At 37.8% G+C, this 18967-nt stretch overlaps 1 protein-coding gene across 1 annotated transcript in view; it reads right to left on the bottom strand.

The window, feature by feature from the left end:
* LOC114035485 (cilia- and flagella-associated protein 43-like) overlaps positions 1-18967 on the bottom strand; it is a 166088-nt gene that overhangs the window by 38027 nt on the left and 109094 nt on the right. The window contains exons 23-26 of the mRNA XM_027851631.1: positions 12708-12953; positions 11340-11546; positions 1176-1265; positions 842-922 (exon numbers count right to left, since the gene is read on the bottom strand). Of these exons, the coding sequence (XP_027707432.1) occupies positions 842-922; positions 1176-1265; positions 11340-11546; positions 12708-12953 (624 nt within the window). The remainder of the gene's footprint in view (positions 1-841; positions 923-1175; positions 1266-11339; positions 11547-12707; positions 12954-18967) is intronic.

The following is an 18967-nucleotide window of genomic DNA, read 5'->3' as shown; positions in this document are numbered from 1 at the left end:
ATATGGCATAGTGACAATGTGCTTAGAGCAGTGAGAAACTACTGGTAATGATAAAGAAACCAACCTCTAACAAACCATCACTGGAGACAACAAGGGAAAATGGCTCAGGATTCAGTTAAACTGACAAAGTGAGTCCTTGGCTCCGGCTGTTTAGTTCTTTTTGGCCAATGATTTGTTTCTTATGATCTTTCTACCCTGAGTTTACTATCACTTATGACAAGGGAATTTTATTTCAAAGAGAATTTTCAGTAGCACTAATGGAAAATTATTGCTTATGTATAAAATTATTAATGTAGCTTCCCTCACTGCTACCAAGATACATAAATCTCATTTCTTTAAAATATGGTTTTCTTTTAGTCTGAAAATCAGTGCTGAAGTTTCACATTCCTTTGTGTTGGAGTTACTAAAAAAGATTTTTTTTGTAGTCTGTGTCTTCCTATTTTTCCCAGGTTGGAAGTGCAGTGGTCACTCACAACCTGATCCAAATATTTATTTATATTCATGGATGCTTTATCCTGGTCTGGTTTACTGTCCTGGGTTGGTTTGTCTCTCCCTGTGCATCTATCTTGGTGGCTCACCATATTTCTGCTGAATTAAATCCAGACACCTGATTAACTCAGAACTCTAGAATCAATCTACCAGGCTCAGCCTCCCCTAATAAAAGGGATTAGAGGTGTGCAACCCTACACTCAGCTGAAGTTACTAAAATTTTATGGAATGCTTGCTTTTTTAGAATTTTTAAAAACTCAGTTCCATCTGAGAAAAATGGTGAATTATAAAATTCCTAGTTCTCACTTTCATCTTTCTTATTCTACCTTCCATGATTAGATAGAACCATTACCATCTTCAAAATATCTTCTTTCTTTATTTCCAAAACTCCATTCATCATGTCCATCAAAGCACGACGTCTTAAATCATCTTTCTGAAAAAATAACCAAAAGTAAAAGGAGATAGAAGGTAGAGATTAAAGCATTCAGACTCTATTAGCAATAATCTTCTAAGACCATACAGCCAAAGTATGTGTGTGCGTGTGTGTGTGCAGAATTAGGCTCTTCCCAAAAACATTTCTCACTGATAAAATACAAAATATTTTGTCTTTTATGATATATTTAAAAAACTAATAATACAAGTATGTTTATAGAAAAGACCATGTGTGATTTGACAACATGTCATACCTCAGCTAACAGGTGTTGTTGTAATTCAAGGGCTGCAGCTGTCTCTGCTTCTTTTCTTTGCCACGGGGTAAGGTATTTTTCAACTTTAATCTGAAAAGACAAAGTTTCACTTCATTTCTTCCCTCTATTATTCATAAAATTCAAACTAAATGGGGTTCAACTTTCTCTTGAATAAGTTTTTCTTTCTTTTTCTGGAGGAGTCAGGAAGTTCAAGTTCTAATTTCAGCTCTGCCATTAATTAAGGGCTTAGAATCTCCCTATTCAGGGAAAAGAGCTCCATTCTCTGCAAAAAGAATGAGAAAGACTAAGAGATGTTGAAGCTCCCTTCCAGCTCTAACATTCCACAATAGAAACAAAAGGTCCAAGGAAATGCTTTGTACTTTGATGAACTCCTCAATCATCCTCAAGCGCCAAGCCTTTGTCTTGAGGATTCTTGCTGCACCAGTCCACGGAGAGAAAGGGACATAGAGACTCCTGATGCTTGGCTGATTCAACTCAAGAGGATGAGCCTTGGCATTAGGATCCAGGGCACTCTCTCTCAGGTCTACACAGGTCCACTATCAGGCAAGCTTGCTCTCTAGGACTTGCTTTTTGCCCTCCTCATGAGGAAGATAGATTAATAAAGAATGTGTGGCTGAATAAGCCTAGTAGTGTGGCAAGGAAGCCTGTCTCCTTCCCCTAGGAACCAGAAATGGCTCACCTGGGAAAGACACATGAGAGTTGCATGTGATTGCATAATATGGCCTGAGAAGAGAGATTCTGACAGTGGACTTTTCTGAATAAGCATATGACAGAAAGAGACATGTGCATGTTCCTTTTTGCCCCAAAGGGGAGTCCTTCAGCCTTGGAGGGTATCCCTAAATTCAAGAATTCTTAAATTTGAGTTTCCTAATTTTTTTGGTGAGGCAATTGGGGTTAAGTGACTTGCCCAGGGTCAAACAGCTAGTAAGTGTCAAGTATTTAGTCTGAGGTAGGATTTGAACTCAGATCCTCTTGACTCCAGGCCCAGTGTTCTATTCATTGTGCCATCTAGCTGTCCCTGAGTTTCTCATTTTTAAACTGTGGAGATTTCCTGGTGCATCATGCTCCTTAGAAAGGGAAGAAAATTATCTTCATTTATGAATAGCATCCTACTTAGTGTTATTTAGACAATACAGGTCAGTTTTAAAGCAAACCTTAAAACGTATTTGTCTTCCAAACCACAGGGTGATGCTATGAGTCTGGAAGATACTATGTAGGACCCTCTAGGAAGAATATGGATCTAACAGAATTTCAAAGGATTGCTCCAATGGTGACCCTGAGTTCAGTTCTCTTTCAAGGGGAACTGGTTGGTTGTATGAATGCTTTATGTGTTTCTCTGTTTACAGCCTACTGTGAATTCTTTGCATTTGATTTGAATTTGGCCCCCTGAATATTTGTATGGGAGCTGAGGACTCCTTACCTACATTTGGGGAAATCAAGATATGAGTATGCTATATTTGAAGACTTTGCTAAAGTAAGTCCAGGTAGGGGCAATACTCCAAAGAAGGATAACAATCCCCTTTAGGTCATTTAGGTAAACCTTAAGTCCTGGTGGGTCCTAGGCTACAGGTTACATCTTAAGAAAAGGGTTGACCTCTTCTATATACACAAATGAAGTGATAATATAAGGTAGCATCACTCCAACTCACTTCAACCCATACAGGTCTAGGGACTTAATAATGAAAGCATGGCCTATGGTGAAACCATCTTAAGACAGATAACAATTCTGATGTCATGATATAATAGCCAGCTATACTTTCTGCCATAGTATAAAATATAGTATAAAATATTCCTATGATGACTTTAATGTTGTTGTAATGACATATCATACTTATATAACCCTTTATTATTTCCAAAGCACTTTCATCTATATCTTATAGAGATAATGAGTTTTACAACAACCCTCTGTAGTATCCCTATTTTACTGATGAGGAAACTGAGGCTAAAAAAGATTTATGAATTTCCCCAAAGTGCAACAGACCCAGGATTAGAATGCAGGTCTTCTGATTCCAATTCCAACGTTCTTTCAATTATGCAAAATACACCATTCCCTTGTTGATAATTCCACAGATGAGTAGGGGACTGGCTAGAGGAGAAAATGGAAGAGAGGCAGGGTAAGATTTTTCTCCTTTCCTTCCTTCAAAAGGTATGTTGCTAGCCTCCTTCTTAACTCAAAGGGAAAAAAACAACCTAGTTCAAAAATAAACTTACCTAAACACTGTTACTAAGCATATGTTACAGATAGCTAGGTGGTGCAGTGTGTAGAACACAGGAGTTAGGAAGACTTGATTCAAATTAGACCTCAGATATTAGCTGTGTGACCCTGAGCAAGTAACTTGACCTCTATCTCAGTTTCCTCCTCAATAAAATGGGGATAATAATAGCACACACCTCCTAAGGTTATTGTGAGGATAAAATGAAATAATGTCTAGTAGACATCTTAAATTCAACATGTCCAAAATCAAATTCATTATCTTACTCCCTAAACTCTCCCTTTCCCCCTACCTTCTCTATTACTATCCACAGCAATACCATCCTCCCAGTCTCCCAGGCTCACAACCTCAATCTTCCTCAATTTCTCATTCTCTCTCACCATGCCTTCCCCTCCCCCATATCCAATTTATTGCCAAGGTCTGTCAATCTCAACTTTGCTCTCTCTCTGCAGTATGTCCCTTTCTCTCATTTAACATCACCATCACCCTGGTGCAGGCCCTCATCACCTCACACCTGGACTACCACAATAGTTTACTAGTGGATCTGCCCTCCTCAAGTCTCTCCCTACTCCAGTTCATCCTCCATTGAGCCATCCAATCCAAAATTGATTTTCTTAAAGCACAGTTGGGACCATGTCACACTCACTACTCAACTCCCTATTGCCTCCAAGATCAAAACCTCTTGCTCTGGGCATTTTATCTGACTGTCCCATACGCCTAGGATTCTGTCTCTCCTCATCTCTACCTACTGCCTTCCCTGTCTTCCTTTAAGTCCCAACTAAAATCCCTTCTAAAGGAAGCCTTTCCCAACTCCTTTTAATTCTAGTGTCTTCCCTCTAATACTTATTATTTATTTTACATTTTACATTTTTAATATTTTATTTTTCTCCAATTACATGATAAACAATTTTTAATATCTGTTTAAAAAAATTATGAGTTCCAAATTCTCTCCCTTCCTCCATCCTCACCCCCTCATTGAGAAGGCAATTTGATATATGTTATATATGTGCAGTCGTGCAAAACATATAATCCATATTAGTCATATTGTTAAAGAAAACATAGACTAGCTCCCCACCCCCAAATAAAGAAAGTTTTAAAAAAAAGTACCCTTTGATCTGTATTCAGATTCTATCAGTTCTGTCTATAAAAATGGATAGCATATTTCATTATAACTCCTTGGAATTTCTTTCTTGGATCATTGTATTGCTGAGAATAGCTAAGTCAATCACAGCTAATCATTGTATAATATTACTATTATTGTGTATACTGTTCTCCTGGTTCCGCTCATTTCATTTTGTATCAGCTCATGTAAGTTTTTCCAGGTTTTTCTGAGAGCATCCTGTTCATCATTTCTTATTATATACATATATATTTATCTATCTATATATATATATACATACATATATGTATGTATACATATAATCACACACACCACTACTTGGTCAGCTATTCCCCAACTGATGGATGTTCCCTCAATTTCAAATTCTTTGCCACCGCTAATGGACCTGCTTTAAATATTTTTGTATACATAGGTCCTTTTCCTTTTTTTTTTTTATCTCTTTGGGATACAGACCTAGTAGTGGTATTGCTGGGTCAAAGTGTATGCATAGTTTTGTAGTCCTTTGGGCAGAGTTTCAAATTGCTCTATAGAATGGTTGAATCAATTCACAACTCTACCAACAATGCATTAGTGTCTCAATTTCCCTATATCCCCTCAAACATTTGCCATTTTCCTTTTCTGTCATATTAGCCAGTATGATAGATGAGGGGTGGTACCTCAGAGTTATTTTAATTTGCATTTCTCTAACAATAGTGATTTAGAGCAATTTTTCATATAATTATAGACAGCTCTGATTACTTTGAAAACTGTTCACATCCTTTGACCATTTTTATAAATTTGACTCAGTTCTCTACATTTTTGAGAAATATGGCCTTTATCAGAGATACTTACTATAAATTTTTTTCAGTTATAATTACTAACTATATTTCCCTCCATCCCATTCTCTCCATTTATCCAGCTCTCTCTCCTTTCATTCTATCCATCCTCATAAGGATTTTGCTTCTGATTACTGTGTTCCCCAATCCTCCCTCCCTTCTATCACTTCCTCCTTCTCTCATCCCCTTCCCCTCCTACTTTCTTGTAGGGTAAAATAGATTTCTATACCCAACTTATTGTGTATGTTATTTCCTCTTTGAGCCAATTCCAATGAGAGTAAGTCTCTCCTCCCCTAGCCTCCCTCACTTTCCTCTTCACTGTAAAAGCTCTTTTGTGCCTCTTTTATGTGACATAATTTGTCCCATTCTACCTCTTCCTTTTCCCTTCTCCCAGTGCATTCTTTTTCACCCCTTAGTTTTATTTTTTTAGAGATCACCCCATTATCTTCAACTCACCCTCATGCCCTTTGCCTATGTTTACTCCTACTAACTGCATTAATGATGAGAAAATTCTTAGGAGTTACAAGTACCATCTCCCTATATAAAGAGTTTAACCTTACTGAATTCCTTATGATTTCTCTTTCCTGTTTACCTTTTTATGCTTCTCCTCAGTCTTATACTTGAAAGGCAAATTTTTCTATTCAGTTCTGGTCTTGCCATCAGGAATTCTTGAAAGTCCTTTGTTTTTTTGGATGTCCATTTTTCCCCTAAAGGATTATGCTCAGTTTTGCTAGGTAGTGATTCTTGGTAGTAATTCTAGCTTCTTTGCCCCCTGGAATGTTACATTCTAAACCCTTGGATCCTTTAATGTAGAAGCTGTTAAATCTTGTGTTATCCTGTGGCTCCATAGTATTTGAATTGTTTCTTTCTGACTGCTTGTGATATTTTCTCCTTGACTTGGGAGCTCAAGAATTTGCCTAGAATATTTCTGAGAGTTTTCAATTTGGGATCTCTTTCAGGAGGTGATCGATGGATTCTTTCCATTTCTATTTTACCCTCTAGTTCTAGAATATCAGGGCATTTTCCTTGATAATTTCTTGAAAGATGACATCTTGGCTCTTTTTTTTAAATCATGGCTATATATATATATATCTATAGTCATATGGAAAAATGCTCTAAATCACTATTGATTAGAGAAATGCAAATCAAAACAACTCTGAGGTACCACATCACACCTATCAGTTTGGCCAAGATGGCAAAACAAGAAAATGATAAATGTTGGAGAAGATGTGGGAAAATTGGAACACTAATGCATTGCTGGTAGAGTTGTAAAATGATTCAACCATTTTGGAGAGCAATTTGGAACTATGCCCAAAGAGCTATAAAAATGTACATACCCTTTGACCCAGCAATAGCACTTCTAGGGCTATATCCCAAAGAGATCATACAAATGGGAAAAGGACCCACATGTACAAAAATATTTATAGCAGCTCTTTTGTGGTGGCAAAGAATTGGAAATTGAGAGGATGCCCATCGATTGGGGAATGGCTGAACAAGTTGTGGTATATGAATGTAATGAAATACTATTGTGCTATAAGAAATCATGAGGGGGCAGCTAGGTGGCACAGTGGATAGAGCACCAGCCCTGGAGTCAGGAGGACCTGAGTTCAAATCCGGCCTCAGATCAAACACTTGACACTTACTAGCTGTGTGACCCTGGGCAAGTCACTTAACCCCAACTGCCTAAAAATAAAAATAAATAAATTAAAAAAAAAAAAAGAAATCATGAGCAGGCAGACTTCAGAAAAACCTGGAAAGACTTATATGAACTGATGCTGAGTGAAATGAGCAGAACCAAGAGAACATTGTACACAATAACAGCCATGTTGTGTGATGACTAATATTGATAAACTTAACTCTTCTCAGCAATACAAGGATCTAAGATATCTCCAAAGGCCTCATGATGGAAAATGCTATCCACATCCAAAGAAAGAAATTTGCATTTTTTTTCTTCTGTTGAGTTTTGTTTCCTCTTTCTGGTGGTTCCTCCTATTGGTTCTAATTCTTACTTATAACATCACTAATATGAATATATGTTTAATAGAAAAATGTGTATGTATAGCCTATATCAGATTGTGTGCCATCTTGGGGAGGGTGGTAGGGAGGAAAGGGGAGAAAAATTTTAAACTCAAAAACATATGGAAGTGATTGTTTTTGTTTTTGTTTTTTTTGGCTAGGCAATGGGGTTAAGTGACTTGCCCATGGTCACACAGCTAGTAAGTGTTACGTGTCTGAGGCTGGATTTGAACTCAGGTCCTCCTGAATCCAGGGCTGGTGCTCTATCCACTGCACCACCTAGCTGTCCCCAGAAGTGACTGTTGACAAATCAAAATATATTAATTTTAAAAAAAAGAAAAAAAATCATGGTTTTCAGGTAGTCCAATAATTCTTAAATTATTTCTCCTTGATCTGTTTTCCAGGTCAGTTGTTTTTCCAATGAGATATATTATATTTTCTTCTATTTTTTCATTTTTCATTCTTTTGATTTTGTTTTATTCTTTCTTGATGTTTTATTGAGTCATTGGCTTCCACTTGCCCAATTCTATTTTTTAAAAATTTATTTTCTTCAGTGAGCATTTATAGCTCCTTTTCCAATTGGTCAATTATACTTTTTAAGGAGTTCTTTTCTGCAATAAATTTTTGTACATCTTTTTCCATTTGGCCAATTCTGCTTTATAATTTTCTAATTTTTAATTGCTTTACAATTTCTCATCATTAAATTTTTGTGCCTCTTTTACCAGTTGGCCTATTTTATTTTTTAAGGTGTTATTTTCAGTATTTTTTGTGCCTCCTTTGCCAAATTATTGACTCTTTTTTCATGACTTTTTTTTCATCACTATCATTTCTTTTTCCAGTTTTTCCTCTATCTCTCTTATTTGATTTTTAAAATCCTTCTTGAGCTCTTCTAGGAATTCTTTCTTTGGGCCTGAGACAAACTCACATTTTTCTTTTAGGCCTTGGATGTAGCAGTTTTGACTTTGTTGTCTTCTGAGTTTGTGTTTTGATCTTCCCTGTCACCTTAGTAACTTTCTAAGGTCAGGGTAGGTTTTCAGTTGTTTGCTCATTTTTCCAGCATATTTCTTGACTTTTAGTTTTATATTAAAGTTGGGCTCTGCTCCCAGGGTGGAGATGGCGCTGTCCCAAGCTTCAGGTTTTTTGTGCTGCTGTTTTCAGAGCTAGTTCGGGGGGTTTATAAGCTTTCAGTTCTTCCAGGGTGGTATGGTCTAAGGAGAGGTGTGTTTACTACTCTCCTGGCCTCTTCTCTGGTCTATGAGAGACCACAAGCACTTTTTTCAGTCCTGGAACTTTGACCAGGGTCCCCACTCCCATGAGGCCACAAGGTCTGGTATGCTAGTGCTCCTCTTCACCCTGGGACTATGACCCAGGACTGAGACCCAGATCCAAGTATGCGCAAAGCAACAATCCTGCACCCAGTGCCCCAAAAGGACCCTGAAATCTCCTTCTGACCAGCCTGACTCACTTGCCTTCAGTGGGCTGAGAAACTACTGTTGCTGCCACTGATTCAGTTGCCCCCAAGGCCTGCTACTGGTTTGCTGGGGTGAGGCTTGCACTATTGTAGTCTATACTGCAGCACTCTCCACTCTTACTCCAGTGTGATAGATCTTTCCTTTCAACCCTTTAAGTTGTCTTGGGCTGGAAATTTGTGTCACCTTATCCTTTTGTGGGTCCAGAATTTGTTTTGAGGCATTATTTAAAATAATTTGGAATGGAATTTGGGAGAGCTCAGGTGAGTCTCTGCCTTGGCTCCACCCCCCCCATTATAATTATTTCCTATTTATCCTATATGTAGCTTGGTTTTAGATATTTATTTGCTTGTTGTCTCCCACTATTAGATTGTGAACTCCTTGAAGGCAGGGACTGTCTTCTGCTTCTTTTTGTATTTCCAGTACTTGGTCAATACCTGGTACATAGTAGGTGTTTAATAAATGTTTATTTATTAACTAATATTTTTAAAGCATTTTGCTCTATAAATGTTGGATAATATTGTTTGTTGTTGTTGTTGTTGCTTTGGTATAAGAGGTATCATATGAAACATTAATTCTTTGTAAGTATGGTGCCAAGTGATGTAGGAGATAGAATGCTAGACTTGGGTTGAAATCCTGCCTCCAATGCTTACTAGCTCTATAACCCTGGGTAAGTCACTTAACTTCTCAGGGCCTCAGTTTCCTCATCTCTAAAATGAGAAAGTTGGACTTGATAATCTCTAAGGTTCCTTCTACCTGTAACTCTATGATCCTATGATTCATTTTTTTCCTAGCTAAATATGGTCCTAAGCATTTTTTACTTCCCTTAGTGAGAACCAGCATGTTATAATGGAATGGATATTGAAACCAGTCAGAAGTCCTAGGCTCAGGACCCAACTATTCTACTGAGGCAGCATAAATTATCAAGGGAAAGAATGTCTCAAGGAATCGTTCTACTCAATTCTGTCACCCCTGTGCCCTTATGTAAACTTTGTAAACCCCTTGGTTTGAAGCAGTTATAAATCATCTCCTCATTTGCCACCTGGCATTTTGGACTCTGGCTTCTTCACCATACCACTCCCCTCCTCCCCAAACTCATCATTAGGAAATCTCGTCATCTTGCAAGATCCAATCAGCCTTTGTTACTCACACTTTAACAGTATCCTCTGCCCCTCTTCTTAGAGGTGGAACTACAAACTCCTCCATTTAAGCAGGGGTACAGGTCCAACATCTACTCAGATATCTCCTCATTTTCCATTTAGCTACGCTCATCTTTTACTTCTTTGTCTTCTCTACCATGCCTCAGTGCTGGGTACCATCTTCCTTCACCACTCTCCTCCCCTTTTAGCTTCTATTGTGTGTTGTCTTCTCTTGTAAGCTCCTTGAAGGCCAGGATCATCTTTCTTTTCCACATTTGTATTCACAGCACTTAGCACAAACCCTGGCATATAGTAGGTGCTTAGTAAATATGCATTGATTATTGATTGATTTTAAATTATCTGGTGACTAAGTTGCAAGTCAGTGAAACCCATTGCTAGCACCTACCTTGCTGGGTTGTTTTAAGGATCAATGAAGACAACACATGTAAAGTACTTGGCAAACCTTAAAGCACTATATAAGTGCTAGCTATTATTTTTATTGCTCATTTTAGGACCCCTATGCCCTAGCATATCATGTAATTAGATTCCCATGCAATTACTCTTATGAGCTATTTGTATTGATTTGCTTATGAAGTTAAAGGTGGAGGCCGTGCATTCATTGGCCTCTAGTCCCAGAGCCCATAAGTGAGGAGGTTACTAGGATCAGTTTCTCATCTGTATAAAAGATCTGGTCCTGGCCTGTCATTTGAGCTGTCCTGGTGGAGAGGATGAATGATCCAGGAATCTCATCTGTTGAAGGAGGAATGAGGGCTTAACTATGCCAGTCCCAGGCTCTCACAGGAGAATCATGGGCCCCTTCTTATTTCTACTGTGGCCCAAAGATCATTGCAATCATGGCCAGAAACCATCTGCTGTGGCCATTAAGCCCTGGGGGTATTCTTTGTTCTGAACTCATTTTCCCTTGTTTTTGTACTCCAATCCCACTGGTTCAAATTAGACTTCATGCCTTTCTTTCTGTGAGTTAAGCACTATGTCATAATGAAAGAGCTACTGCTTTTCACATTTCTGGTACCCAAGTCCCACCACTGCGGAAATGGACTATGACAACTACTTGCTATGACAACTAACTGCTAAAAGTGAGCCAATCACTTAGCTTTTCTGACCCTCATTTTCCTTATTATTACAATGAGTATAACACTTTCTTTGACCCATAAAGCTGTGAGGAAAATGCTTCATAAGTTGTAAAGCATGAGATGAATGAGCTGTCATTGTAATTATCATAATTACTGCTATTGTTGACATCATCTCTGTCTGCGGCTTCTGTTAGCAATCTAACTAATGAAAAAGCTGGGAAAAAACCATGAAAGTGACATGAGAAGGTAAGGAAAGAATGAAAAAGCTGAACAGTACCTCATCGTCTTCTACTGTGAGAATTAAGTCTGGCTTCTCGCAATCCTCTATTTCTGGTTGCCAGACCTCTTCTCCAAGTTCTAGATTCGAGATGATTTCTTTAATTCTTATATTTCTTTCCCTCACACGTGCTATTTCCAACTTTTTTTGTTGAAAGGTGGCATCAAACTCCTTATTAAAAATGGTTTTAATCTTGTAAATAATGTCCTGAAATACCACACATTGATTAAAGGTTGCAGTTTTAATGGTAATATTATTCCACAATTTTAACAACTCTTCACTATCTCCCTGCTTCTAAATCTATCCTGCAAATCAAAATCAGATAAATTTTCCTAAAAGAATACTTTTTCATAGAATATGATAAAAAAGAGTACTGAAGTAGGGATCAGGAGATGAGGATTCTATTATCAACTATGACTTTGAACAAGTCATTTCACTCTCTGAGTCTCAGTTCCCTCATCTACAAAATGAGAAGTTTAGACTACATGAGCTAAAGTAATTTCCAGCTCTAAAATTCAGTGATTCAAAGTTATCCCAATAATCTTAATCCCAATAATGCACAATAATCTTCAGAGGCTCCCCATTGCCAAAAGGTAAAGGCACCAGCATAGATATCATGCTGAACTATCTCCTTTGGGTTGACTTTTAACTGAAGGTTTCACTCAATCAAAAATATGTTGAGTATATCTATACTCTATTTTCTATTCTCTGACATTTGGTGGTTTAGGAGCAAAGATGAGAAAAAAGACTTTATGTTGTCATGAGATCAGAATTTTTTTTCTTACCATTTATAAATAAATAAAATGGTATGGGAACAGGATTTTCATTGTACACACAGACACACATACACACATCACTTAAAGTTAAAGGCTTTTTGATTTGAAAAAAAAAAAAAGAAAGGAACTATTGCCCAAAGGTGGGACTGGCATCCCAGGGTTGTATTAATTATAATGTGGGACACTAATGCAATGTACTCCTTATGTATCCCATACAGGCTATGTCACAATGATCCAAATTCTGTATATTTTCTATACTATTATAAAACAGTATATAGGATAGGGATAGGGACTAAACCTGTGATATTTCATTGCTATAAAGAGCCCACTGGTGAGGAAAGTCCCTCTTACAATGCAAATCAGCAATTTAAAGTTTTAGTGCTTAGGGCATTAAGAGATTAGAGTCACACAACCAATTCACGTCAGAGATAGGACTTGAATCTGGGTCTTCCAGGCTCTGAAGCCATCTCTATTCAGATCTATATCAACTTAAAAAGGGGAAAACATTAATCTGCACCTTAATCTAGCATGCAACCTAAAAAAAGCACTTCATAAGAAAGCTCTACTGATTTCAAAGATAAAAATAGTTCACCTTCAATAATACAATCTGGTTGATTTTCTCCTCTCTGGTATGAAGTTCCAATTGGCTATTCAACATGCTTACATCTATACCAAAGCTTGTACATAAACTTCCAAGTAGATAATTGGGTAAGCCACTATCTCTTTTTGCTACTTCCTGTTTATCCTCATCCTCTTCCTCTTCCTCTTCCTCTTCTTCAGGTGTCTTTTGACCCAGGGAAGAAGCTGTGTGATAAACCTCTACAATATGCTTTTGCAGCTACGTATGAAAAAACACACATTCATTATTAGCAAACAACTTCTCTAAAAGTCAAGCGGTAAAGATAATTATTTAAAAATCATCTTAAGACTTTAAATTCTGCTTTCAACACTGGTATTCAAAATTGTAGGCAGACCTAGAAATTCCTATAGAAGAGATTAAATCTTCAGAGACTAATACTATAGGTAAATAATAACAATAACAATAGCTAGTGTTTATATAATGCTTTGGCATCTAGGTGACACAGTAGATAGTGCTAAGCCTCGAGTCAGGAAGACCTGAGTTAAAAATCTGGCCTTAGAGGGGGTGCAGTGGAGTCAGGGGGACCTGGGTTCCAATTTGGTCTCAGACACTTGATACTTACTAGCTGTGTGACCCTGGGCAATTCACTTAACCCCAACTGCCTCATCAAAAAAAAAAAAAAATCTGGCCTTACACAGTTACTAGCTGTGTGATCCTGGGCAAGACACTTATCCCTGTTTGCTTCAGTTTCCTCATCTGTAAAATGAGCTGCAGAAGGAAATGGCAAACCACTCCAGTATCTCTGCCAAGAAAACCCCAAATGAGGTCACACAGAATCAGACATGCCTGAAACAAATGAACAACAACAAATACAATGCTTTAAAGTTTGCAGAGTCCTTTACAAAGATTATCTCATTTTATCCTCACAACAACCCTAAGAATTAGATGCTATTATTATTCTCATTTTACAGATGGGAAAACTGAGGCACACAGAGGTAAAGTGACTTACTTAGGGTCTCACAGCAAATAAGTATCTAATAAGGCTGGATTTGAACTCAGGTCTTCTGGACTCCAGGCCCAGTACCACCTAGCTGTGCCACCTTGTGCTCAGCAGTATAAGGTTGATAAAATGATTTGTTCTTTTAAATATTTAGAGGTGGTCTTAGTACTTAAACATGAAAAAAATGTCTTATTAGTTTGTAATTTATAGAGGAACTAATTTAAATAATGATTGCTATGTATAAGTTAAGCAGCAAATAGTGAATGTTTTATACTTCAGAAACTATAAATGGAAAGTTTTAAGACTGCTCAGCAGCAGCTCATACTACATTTAGAGATATTGTATTTTTTAGAGTCTGACTTTGTTCTTTGTAATGCCAGGTAGGGTACATAGCTATGGGTTCTAACCTGTACGGGATAATTCTGCATGGAAAAACATACTGCTCCAAAGTAACAATTCATTATACCCTTGACTAGTTTTCTTAAAATTGTATATCACTGTATAAAAGGGACAAGGAAAAAGAGTATCAATGACTAAAGGTAATACTTCATCACTACTCACTAAATAATTAAAAGTTCATATACTGTGCTCATTTTCATATTTTAAAAAAATCTATGCTAAGTGAACAAGTATATATTACTCAGTAGAATTTGTTACATAAAGTAATAAGTTGGAAATATTAACAAAAATGACATTTTCAACATCTCTTACGCTGCATTTCAATTAAAGTCAGCACTAAGGGAGACTAAGTTAAAAGGTATCACACACATGTTCAAACCCATACTTTAAGTTCAGCTGCTTGAAGCTTCCTTAGCTGTAAAACGGTCTCCAATTCTTTCAACTCTTCTGGAGTTCGCTTTTTCATTGGGAAATTCTGGACTTTCAAATGATTATGAAAGGACTTGACAAATGTAAAAAATAACAAAGAATCAAAATATGTTTTCAGTTTATTTGTGAAAAATAAAGTCTCTTGATAAATAGCATCAATGGTTAATGTTTTTACAATATAAGTTGATATAATTTCATTGATACTGGTATGGAACATGAGGATTTAGAAATGTAATGGGGTAATGACTATTCATTAGTAATTTTAATATTTAATGAAGCCCTGGCTTTTTCTCATTTAGTACCCTCTCAAATTGTTTTTTTTTTCTTTTTAGGCAATCGGGGTTAAGTGACTTGCCCAGGGTCACACAGCTAGTGTCAAGGGTTTGGTCTACCCTCTCAAATTGATACATATAACAACCCCTTCACATCTCATCCTGTGTGATCCTTATCTATATCTTCTTACAACTCTGATCCACTACCTTGTTGAAGGCATTGCTCTATTTTCTTTATTTCTCTTAGCTATGTCAATGTACCACTGAGACTGTTCATCTCTTTCCTTTCATATTCACTGCATGATGAGCCCACCTCATTTCCCAGTCACATTTCCCTTAAGTGTCTCTTGCACTACTTCTCATATACAAGTTACTGCTACAGACTCCTCAAGTTACATGATGCTGACAACTTATACCTCCCATGCAGCTTTCCACTGCTATTTGGATTATTCGTAATTTTTATTCTCTTGGTGTTCCAGGATTGGCAGTAATATAGCATCACTGAGTGAATACTAGGAGTAACACGATAGGTTTTGATAGCTGCAAAAGTTTAGGAATGTGATAAGTATTATGTAATTTCCCAAATGTGATCCACCTTGATCCTGCTCCTACTCAATTCTGGATTCATTGTCTGCAGTGTCTATTCAAAATATACCGACCGACACACTCATTGGGCTGCATCTCTAGCTGTGTCATCATCCAGGATAATATACATTTTCTATCTACTTTGTTTTTCCAGCATTAATAGTGACTTTTTCAGCATCAGTGGTGGCAAATCCATCTCTTTTGAATTTCTATAGTTTCTGCTAAAGATGGTTTGAATGGACATCTTGGTGGTACAGTGGATGGGGTGCTTGGCCTGGAGTGAGGAGGACCCTGAGTTGAAATGCAGCATCAGATACTTACTAGCTGTGTGACCCTGGGCAAGTCACTTAACCCTGTTTGCCTCAGTTTCCTCAACTATAAAATAAGCTGAAGAAGGAAACAGAAAACCACGCCAGTATCCTTGCCAAGAAAACCCAAAATGGAATCATGAAGAGTCAGACAAGTCTGAATAACAACAAAAAGATGCTTTGTATTATATATAAGCCTGTAATACCATAAATTGTTCTCAGTGATCCTTGTTCTAACTTATCAGTGTTCTGATTACAGATATAGCTGATTCTGAAATTACTTCCTTGCCTATAACAATTAAATCCTATATGATAAGATATAATCTTACAGATCAAGAAATATTGAGTATAATAATCACAGTATATTGTTTTTATAAACCTAATATAGAAGTGGTCATTGATTATAAATTCAATATATCCAACCATTCAGAAGGACCTAAATCACAAAGTCTTGGAGTTAGCATAAGTCCATGATCAATGCTCTAAGTGTTGATAATGTACAATGGGGAACAGGTGGAGAGTTACTAAAATAGACCCATGAAGATGTTGTCCAGGTGGTGTTTTACAGAATAATAATCACCATCAAGGAAGGATTCACTTTGACAACCTTGGTATTAAAGCCCCCTAACCAGTAACTACTAGGATCATGCAAACTGACACAGAGAATAGGAGAGAGTTCAGAAGGTAGCCTTTTCGTGTAATCAGTACTTAAGGCTTCAAACAGTATGACCTGTAACTGGAGTTTCCTTAATAGCCAAATTATTTTTGGCTCATGCTGTCATTCAATATTGGCTCACCCAGATTATCAGAGTATGGCTAATATTTCTTCCCACCAGAATTTGTATAGCATAGTAAAGAGTGTGTTTGACTTTTAAATCCCATCTGTGACACTATATGATTATGGTCAAGTAATTTAATCTCTTTGAACTTCAAGAAACTCTCTAAGGCTGTAAGTTACAGACGTGTTGTGATTAGCATCAGGAAAGGGAATGCTTATACCAACCAAATCACAGATCCTTGACCTATTGATTAATGATGTATTTCCTACATCCAGGCTTTCTCCTGGGAATTCAGAAATCTGACCTGTGTCTAGCTCTTTGCAAGAAAAAAAAAAAGGCAATCAATTTCTGTGCATAGAGTTTATATTTGATCCTACAGGTAATCAGAAGCCACTACAGTTTATTGAGTGTGTGTCGGGGGGGAGCGGATAAGGGTAGGGGTGGTGACATGACCAGATCTACACTCAGGCAGCTGTATGGTGGATAGACTGGAGTGGAGAAAGACTTGAGCCAGGGAGACCGATTAGAAGATTATTGCAATAGGCCAGACAAAAGGTAATGGATTAGGTTTGGATTACATTGGTCACTGTGTGACTAGACATGCCAGATATGTTATAAAGAAAGAAGTTAAAAGACTTAGCATCCATTAGGCAATCAGTTTGGCAATTTGTGAGCAAGAGAGAAGAGTTGAGGATGACATCAGGCTTATAAAACTGAGTGACTGGAAGGATGGTAGTGCTGCCACAGTAACCATCCGACTATTCTCTCAAGCTATTGTCATACACATTGTCATATGTCTTTCTTCCATTTCATAGCCAAACTGCCAGAAAAAGCATATTTTGCCCCCATTTTATTATCACTCTCTTACTTCTTAGTTTCTTACAGTTTGTCTCCCAAACCCACCTGAAATAGGTCACCCATAATCTTGTGATCACTAAGTCCAGTGGCCTTTCTCAGTCCTCATTCTTCTTGACTTCTATACTAGCTGACATTGTTAATCACCCTTTCTTCCTATTTACCTTCTCTGCCCTTGGTTCTCATCACCTTAACTCCCTATTCTCCCGGTGCCTCTAACTGACCTTTGTTAGGCTCCTTTTCAGGATCATCATGTTCTACTCAGGATTGGTGCAATGAAGCACTTAGTCTAGGTATGCAAGGCAGAAAAGGTATGAAAAGCCCCCAAAAAGATGGTGGCCGGTCCTTACATACTCCTAGGAGGCCTCTCTTTCTCAAGTGATCATTAATTGGAAGACGTGCCTCCCCTTAGGTCATCCTCTAAGGGCTGGCTGCACTGTGTTTGCTGTGAAACTGTGCCATAACCTAACTCAATCCTGGCCTTCTACAACTGGTCATTATCTTAGTCTCTTCCCTTTTCTCTCTGTCCTCTCTTTCATCAGTTCCATGGGTTCAATTCTATGTAGATGACTCTCAAATCTATAAAACTAGCCCTCATCTCTCTCCTAGGATGCAGTCCTGCCTGCTGGATATCTCCACCTGGACACCCTAAAATCATTTCAAATTCAACATGTCATTAGTCTTTCTCCTCAACCCCCATCCAACCATCTCTTCCTTTTGATTTCTTTATTCCTGGATTTCAACACCATGCCTCATATGCAGTCTCAATCTGGAACATCTATCAGCCCTTGTGGTCTTTTTGCCCTGTTATGATGGCCCCTTCTACCATGGGTGACTTCCTCCTGAGGCTTCCATTTTGAGGAGTGGAATGGGCAAGCCAACCTTCATTCTCCTTCTAGCTGTGCTTCTGACTTTCTGGACTTCAACAACATGTCTATCTTCATTAGACTGTAAGCTCCTGGAGGTCAAGAACTGTCTCTTTTTCTTGTATTTGTATATTCAGCATTTATAACAATGGCTGGCATATAATAAGAGCTTAATAAATGTTTGTTGCCTTGCCTTTGTAAGTCCCATCCTTCCAGTTACCTAGATTTAAAACCTCAGAGTCATCCTTAATTCTTCCCTCTCTTTTTCCCTCTCAGTCAATCAGTTGCCAAACCTTGTCCAGTCCATCCCTAATAATATCCTTTATATTATTATTTATATATAATATCCTAATATAATAATATCCCTGGCAAAACAAGGCTCATATACTCATCTTGAGAACATCACCCATAAGGATCATAGATTTAGAGCTAGAAGGAACCTCAAAAACCATCTCCCATCTAGTTCAACTCCCTCATTTTACAGATAAGGAATCTGAGGCCCAGGGGGATTAAGTAACTTACCCAAAGTAATCACACAAGTAATCTTAGAGGGAAGACTTGAACCCTTGTCCTCTGACTCCAGAGCAAGTGCTTTCCCTTCCACCGTACCACACTGCCGCTCTCTCTCACCTGGCTTACTGCAATGGCCTTCTACTTGGTCTGCCTACCTGTAATCTAGCTCTCCAGTATCTCTTCCATAAAGCTTCAAAACTGATATCCCTAAAGCACAGTTCTGACCTTGTCACTCATCTGCTTAAGAGGCTTAAGAAGTGAATCTG

This window comes from Vombatus ursinus, unplaced genomic scaffold (genome assembly GCF_900497805.2).
Source record: "Vombatus ursinus unplaced genomic scaffold, bare-nosed wombat genome assembly UNPS02009205.1, whole genome shotgun sequence".
Taxonomy (NCBI): domain Eukaryota; kingdom Metazoa; phylum Chordata; class Mammalia; order Diprotodontia; family Vombatidae; genus Vombatus; species Vombatus ursinus.
This window is presented reverse-complemented; position numbering and strand designations above follow the sequence as displayed.